At 30.8% G+C, this 8,030-nt stretch overlaps 1 protein-coding gene across 1 annotated transcript; it reads right to left on the reverse strand.

The window, feature by feature from the left end:
• Positions 1 to 1,520: 1,520 nt before the first annotated feature.
• Positions 1,521 to 7,674, reverse strand: LOC129318118 (NAD(P)H-dependent 6'-deoxychalcone synthase-like). The gene is made up of 4 exons (XM_054962696.1): positions 7,174 to 7,674; positions 6,720 to 6,963; positions 2,410 to 2,589; positions 1,521 to 1,811 (listed from the first exon to the last, which is right to left on the reverse strand). Exons 1-4 carry the CDS (start codon positions 7,485 to 7,487, stop codon positions 1,623 to 1,625), a joined length of 927 nt encoding a protein of 308 aa, XP_054818671.1. The 5' UTR covers positions 7,488 to 7,674; the 3' UTR covers positions 1,521 to 1,622.
• Between the last annotated feature and the right edge of the window lie 356 nt (positions 7,675 to 8,030).

Below are 8,030 nucleotides of genomic sequence, written 5' to 3' on the forward strand. Positions count from 1 at the left end.
AGAGTTTCCAAATGATATGTTTGGGTTTTTATTTTATTTTATTTTATTTTTCTCAGAATCTGTTGGTGTCCCTTTTATTGGTTGTGTGAGTGCAGGTGACGTCCACCATGACATCCATGACTAGGTCTCTATTCATGGGATCTTTGATGCCATAAAGAGGATTTTGATTGCTATGTAGGATATCATCATTGATGTCATATAGGACGCCACTTATGTTCACATCAAGTGGTAGAAGTAGGCGGCGGTTTTTCTTTATTCCCATGTGCTTGCAACTTCTATATTTAGGCCACTTGTTTCAATTTTTTCTAAAGCTTCCACCATTTTCTCTCTCTTGATAGAAATTACATAAGCCGTGTTTGTTGGTATCAACTTCCAATTTTTTGACTGGGGTCCAAAATGAAATTAAAATAAGGTCCAAATTCGTGAAAAATGAATGCTATTTTTTTTATTGCTTAGATCTATCATCTTATTAAAAACAATTCTATTTAAAGTACAGTCGGGCAGTATAAATAAAATAAACACCTCTTTTAGTAGGAATTTAAATTTTAATTTGTCTTGTAAGTAATTGATTCCTTTCATTGCACTCAATCCTGTTAATTGAATGAATGTTAGACTTTAATCACTTATAACTGATCCAGGCTTAAGAGTGGCATGATGAGATTTAGGCAGGAGTCTTGAATTCAATACCTCTTTAAACAAAACATACAACGACATCTCTCTCTCCTCTTTGACAGGAAAAATAAAATTAAAATCACCATCGTTTCTTCCGAGAATAAAATTAAAAACACATGTAACACTTCTTCCTATACCAAGCTTCACTTGCATGCGCGCGCGCGCACACACACATATAAAAACAAATAGACAACGTGCAGAGATGGTTCATCAATCGACAAGGCAAATAAACTATTAATGGGAAGAAGAAGACATAATTTAAAAAGAAAAACTGAAAACAAAATGACTTTTGATTTATATAACCTGGAATAATATAATTAAGATATTTGATATATTATATACTTAAGATATTTGTGTCTAATTAAATGTGAATTCTTTATATATTATTTATTTTAGAATAAATTATTATTTTAAATTTTATTAATACATTAAAATATATTTGTTTTTATTTAATTAGATAAAAGGACATTAATAAATATATACAGCCTTATATATAAGGGTAGGCTTTATATATTTATTAATGTACTTTTATCTAATTAAATCAAAACAAATAGATTTTAACGTATTAATAAAATTAAAAACAATAATTTATTCTAAAATAAATAATATATAAAGAATTCACATGTCTTGATTTAATAAGACACAAATATCTTGAGTATATAATATAAAGTATATTCTCTCCGTTTAAAATTGTAAGGCATTTGTTAAGGAGTTGGATGTTTAAAAATATAAAGCATTTTTAATCTTTTGAGATATAATTATTGCCTTTTTTCAAAAGTGCCCATATTAATAAAGACTTTATATTTATTGTAGAGTATTTAATAGAAATAAATATAAAAAAAATAAAATTAATTTAAAAATAAATAACTATTTTATTAAAAATAAAATTTTATTAAATATATTTTATATTTTTTTAACAGAGGAAGTGTAAGTTTTTAACGATACAAGTATCATGGAAGGTTATCGAATAAAGGGTTCCCTTCATTGTTTGCTCTCGTCTGTTTGATTTGACTTATCTTCTCCAAGTCATTTTCTGTAAGCGACCAATCAAATATTTCTATGTTGTCTTTCATTCTCTCTTTGTTATGACTCTTCACAACAAAACTCACTCCTTGCTCATACAGCCATCTCAAAGTTACCTATTGCACCAAAATGAATTGCATTAATAAAATGTATTACTTCATTAACCAAGAAATTAATTAAACTAAGCAGTTGTCTCATAAAAAAATTAAATTAAAGTAGACATTTTAAGGGCACATTTGATTGATCCTATTTAATGAAAAAAATCACTTTTTTTTTGAAAAAAATATATCATGTAAGTTTTTATGATACTTATTTAACCTTTTGAAAATAATCAAGATTCAAGGAAAAAACATATTTCTGACTATTAAAAAAAAATACTTTGAATAACTTTTGAAAATAATATGATATGATAGATGAGATAATGTTTTTAAAATGTGGGGCATATGAAGATATAATAAAATTTTAAAGTAATTAAATAATAAATAGTTTATAAACTAGAAATCAAGGAATATATTTTAAAAATTTAAAAATAACTAACGAATGATCACTTTTTTAATTATTGTAATGAAACATAAAATAGTGTCTACTTTTTTATAAAATATTTACAAAACAAATTTTTTTTTTATAAAATCTCTAAACTATCTAAAAATTATTTATTTTTTTAATCTCAAACAAAAAGGCTCCAAGACTTTGAAAGAAAATTGTAATTAAAACCTGAGCAACCGATTTGGCATGAGATTTAGCAATGTCAATGAGCACTTCGTTTTCCAGGATCCGATTGTCGCCCCATCTTGTACCTGGAGCCCCGAGAGGAGAATATGCTGTTATAAGTATGCCCTTTTCTTTGCAGTATTCTCTCAGCTGTTTTTGTTGCCATGAAGGATTCATTTGAATCTATATCATAAAAAGAAGACAAAAAGTATTTAATTTAACTTGAACATTTCTATGGACCAAAAAACTTGAACATTTCTTTTCAAAACATCAAAAGTCAACCCGTAGTTAAATATATATTTAAATAACCATATCTATAGTGTATATAGTAATGTATCACATAGAACTGATGTCATAAGAGCAATTAATTAGTCGCAAAATATTATTCATAGTACCAGAAAGTGAAATCTACCTGATATGTTTAGGTCTGTTCATGGATCTAATTGTGTACCTTTGATCACTTTGGGTTTGACTAGTCATAAAAGTAAAGAATTACTTTCTCTATCCCAAATTATAAAATAATTTTGATACTATGTTTGGATACATATGAATTTGAATTTGAGCCAAATCTATTGTTTGGATAACTAAAAATGTATTGATTTAAATGTGACCCAAATCCAAATCCAAGTTCTCCATTAATCTCTTTATAATTTGAAATTCTTTTTAAACTACTATTATTTCAAATCCTAACTCAAGCTCATTTGTAATTTAACCTAACTGCATGAAGGCTTGTTCGACCTACCAACGATAATTGCACTAAACTACCAAAGTTGACAGAAACAAGCTACCACCGTTAACTAGGACGGGACGGCTAACTTCCAACGGGATTGGACAGACGTGAACGATGAGGACAAGGACTGGATCAGACCAGCAGTGACGACGGGGATTGGATGGCCAACTTTCACTTGCACAGGACCAACAGGGAGGATGGGGATCAGACGGCTAACTTCCATTGGGATTGGACCGACCATGATGATGAGGATCGAACGGCCAACTTCCATTGGGATTGGACAGATAGTGATGATAAGGATTGGATGACTGACTTCCATTTAGATTGGATTGACTGTGATGATAGGGTCCAGACGGCCAACTTCTACTGGCACTAGACAGATAATGATGACTGGAATAGGACAGTTGACTTCCACCAAGTGAGGACCGGATGATCACCTTCCGTCACCATCCCTTTAATCAGCATCGTTGTCAATTCAATTTGGAGCTGGTGGAAGTTAGCCTCTAGTCCTCGTCATCACTGTCGATCTAGTCATGATGGAAGTCGATCGTTTTGTCCCTGTCGTTGCGACGATCCAGTCCTAGTGGAAGTCAGAGGTCCCATCTCGATCGTCACCAGTGTCACAGTCCCAGTTGGCTTTGTTTGTTTGATCCCGTTGAAAGTTGGCATTCAAATCGTCGCATTTGACTAATCTTCCAAGTTTCTTTCAAATTCAAATACAGAATTTAAATTTTGAAATATTACTTTAGATCCAAACAAAGGATTTTAATATTGTAATTTGAAGTTTTTTTATATCATCCAAACAAAGAATTTAGAATCTATGAATTTCAAATGTGAGATTTCAAATATGAGATTTTAAATCCAAATTCCAGCTTAAATTCACCCATCCAAACACAACCTGAAGGAATTTCGTTGTTCCAAAACATAAAAACTACTCGAAAAAATTAAGGTTTCATTAATGATATTTTTTCAAAATTACCCTTCAAGTATAGAGAGAATTAAAATGATACTCTTCTGGTTCTATTTATAAATCACTTTCAACATATTTTATTAGTATCAAAGAAAATCTTAAAACTCATTATCTCTCTTATAATTTAATAAGTTTTCAACTTTATCCATATAAAATATACATATTTTAATAATATATTTTCTCTCTCTAATATTCAATAAAAGGTAAAAGAGAAAATTTGTAGTGAAAATTTAATAATGTGACTTATAAATATAGCAAAAAAAAAAAATCTTCTCTCTATCCTATAAATAAAATCAGAATGAATACTATAATGTAATGATTAAATATGTAGGGGTAATTTTGAAAGTTTATAACTAATTTTGTTTTGAAAAATTAAATTTGTAAAGTATCATTCTTAAACTTTATTGGTATGCATAATCTTGTATCAAATTGTTTTATAATTTGGGACAAAAGGAATACTAAAATAAGGTAAATTTCTTTATAGGTCAAACCCTTGCCCACCACTGACCTAAACTTGGCCAAGTCGAATTCAACTCTTCACACACACACGCGCTAGAGAATTACACAACTTTGCGTAGAACTTGTGTTCACAGGCTCAAAGTATTTCTTTTGATATTAGACGGTCTAGATCATGTTTCAACAGAGGACATGACACCAAGAGAGAAGCAAGATATATAGAAGCCCAATTAAGCGACCAAGTCATCTCAAGTATTAATGATGTAATTTTAAAATTCGGAATATGGAAGAAATGAAAATTGACGCTAGCAAAAAGTTATATAAATTATTGGGAAATAAATGACGCAAGTACTTGGCATAATGAAAATTTTTGAATCGAAAACTATATACTAAGGACCGTTACGTTAGAACTAGACACGGGGCAAAACAAAAAAAAAAAAAAAAATTGCAGCATGATGGTAGAGGTAATTATACACAACATACAGTAGAGCTATGAAAAGTGCAGTGGAGAGTTAGAACTACAAAGAGTTTGCTAATACAAGTTGGAAAACATTCTGAAAGCTTGAGCATTGGATGTTGAAAAGTGATACTCCTTTGAACCATAACATAATTCGTTTTCTAAAAGTTTATTTGATTAAAAATATAAGCAATTGGATATGAAATATATATATTTTTTCCAATTACTTGCTTGCTTTATTGAGTAATTAATAAGAGTTATTTAAATAAGTTAAATGTTATAGTTATCACACTCAAGGGTACAATTGAAAAGATGTGAAAATTTGAAAAAAAAAATTAACCAATTTTTTAAAAACATAAATTAATTAACAATAGTTTATATTGTGGTGTGATGGTGATAACTAGGTGTTGATGAGTTTGATAGGTGCCGTGTTGATAGGATGAATTCCACCATATTTAGGAACCCACTTCAGCAACTTTTGCATCATTTAGATAAATTACTGTCGATAAAAAAACTTAATTACATTAAATAAATAAAATTTATTTATTGTAGAAAAACTTACAATATAAAATTACACTATGAACTTAAACCATGAATTTTAATAATTTATAATTAAATTCATTTAACATTAGGGGGAAAAAAACGAATCAACTGGAGTTTTGAGGGGTCAGCCCATATATAAGGGATCAAAATTTTAAAGTCCTATCTATCATTTTACAATCAATTATTAATGCCTATTTTTCTTGACTCTTCCTAGAAACCACTATCATCTCCAAAATTTCATTGGATGGGCATATTATGCATGGTTGGGTCAAACAGAAAGAGTTGGTTCTATAATTATACCTAAATTATTTTATAAACTACCAATTAACTTGCAAAAAAATATTGATGTGAAAGAGGTGGTTGCAAATTTTTAGAATAGAAGAAAAAGAATGACACGAAAAATTATTTTAGGGTAAATGAACAAATTACTCCTAGAACTTTAGATTCAGCAGTACCATAGATCCTGAACTTGTTTATTATGAAAATTGTTCCTTTGACTTTTGAAAACAATGTAATATGGCCTCTACCATTAACAAAATTTAGCTTTGACTGTTAGTTGACCACAAAATGATAGGAAAGGACCTCAAAAATTAAAGAAAATGACAAAAAAAATTTGGTCTTCTTTCTATAATTGTTGGGTCATTGTCTGTAATTGTTGGGTCATTTATTGCAATATTTTGGTCATTATCTATAATTTTTGAAGTCATTTTCTGTAATTTCCTTATCAATTAATTGCCAAAGTTAACATTTGTAATGGTAGGGGCTAGATTGCAACATTTTCAAAAATTAAAAAAATACTTTATATAATAAATAAGTTTAGGGTCTACTGAATCTAAGGTTTAAAGGATAATTGGCTCATATATCTATTATTTTATAAGAAAAATATTATATTGTAGACATTTTTTTAATATGAAAGAGGTGGTTGTATAATCTGAGAGCAAAGCACAAAAGAATGACGCGCAAACTAAATTATTTTACAAGTTATACAGAGATGCAGATGATCATCTCTAGTTACGCGGCCATATCCACTCAATCATTAAGTAATTAATACAGTAAACCATAAACCAAAGTCAATAGATTAAGAATAGGAAAGCAATTAAGAAGCAGAAACACACGCAAAAGTACAAATTAAACTTCAGTAAGATCGATGGCCTTACTTGATTCACGGAAGGAGGAATAGTAGCAACGGACAATAAACTCTCAAGTTTATTCACCGAGAAATTACTGACTCCGATTGATTGTGTGAGACCCAGTTTTTGGCACTCTTCCATTGCTGCCCAAACGCCTTCTATGTCTAATGGTACTATGTTATCTTTAGATGGGAAAAAATTGCTGCTCTCAGGCTTTATACTGATGGGCAAGTGGATCAAATATAAGTCTAGATATTCAAGTTTTAGTAACCTGCAGCCACATAGTTAATAAGCCCCGCAAGGTAAGAATTATTGTTAGGTATGAGACGAGAGGAGAAACAGGTAAGGGCAATGAAAGGCCACTATCTATTAATTCAAAACCTAAGAGATTTTATTCGATATGGGACTTGCCACATGGACTCACCTCCACTGAAACACCTGGACAAACTAGCAGTTGTTTAAATCTTACTGTTGTACTTACCCAAGAGATTTTTGGAGAGCAGGAACGACACGATCAGGATGATTATCGGTGAACCAAAGCTTAGAAGTGATGAAGAGTTCGTCTCTGGACACGACAAGACCAAGTTTGAGAGCTTCTTCTATGGCTTCCCCTAGTGGCTGCTCTGTCCCATAAGCTGAAGCAGTATCAAAGTGTCTGTAACCGACTTTGATTGCCTCTATAACTGCCGCCTTGGTGGCTACGCCCGGAACTTCAATCGCGGCGGTGCCCAGGCCCATCACCGACATACTCTGGTGGTTGGAGAGAATCATTCTTGGGATTTTGCTGTCGGCCATGTTTGATCTGTGATACTTCTCAAGATATAATTAACGTGGGATTTTGGTAGATATTAAGGCTTGAGAAACAGTTGGGTCACTAAAAATGGTACTCATGCATATAGGATCGCCTCTTGATGAGTGCTATTGATGCGAGCAATGATCAATAATTGCATTTAGTTTATCAAAATTCAAGTTGGCAAGGAAAACTAGCAGCCTCTTTTTTGCTTTGTGGCCTTACGACCATACCTTATTATATTTGTTTATTAATTGAATAATTAATGGAATAAATTAATTAGACCACGATGCACGCTTAATCATATGCCATGTGTTTGGTGAAATATCACCAACAGATGCCCATATAATATATATATATATATATATATATCTGTGTGTGTGGAGGTATGTACACCAACAGATGCCCATTTATATTAAAAAAATATTAGTTATTGATTTTGATGGATGCCTTAATACTTAATATCATTTATTTTGTTCTCATACTATAGGGTGGACAACTGTAGTAAGTGTTTGGATATTAAAATTTGCCTTTGAAAGGAATCTCAA

This window comes from Prosopis cineraria, unplaced genomic scaffold, assembly GCF_029017545.1.
Source record: "Prosopis cineraria cultivar Desert tree isolate PC_DT_omini unplaced genomic scaffold, ASM2901754v1 PC8, whole genome shotgun sequence".
NCBI classification, from domain to species: Eukaryota; Viridiplantae; Streptophyta; class Magnoliopsida; order Fabales; family Fabaceae; genus Prosopis; species Prosopis cineraria.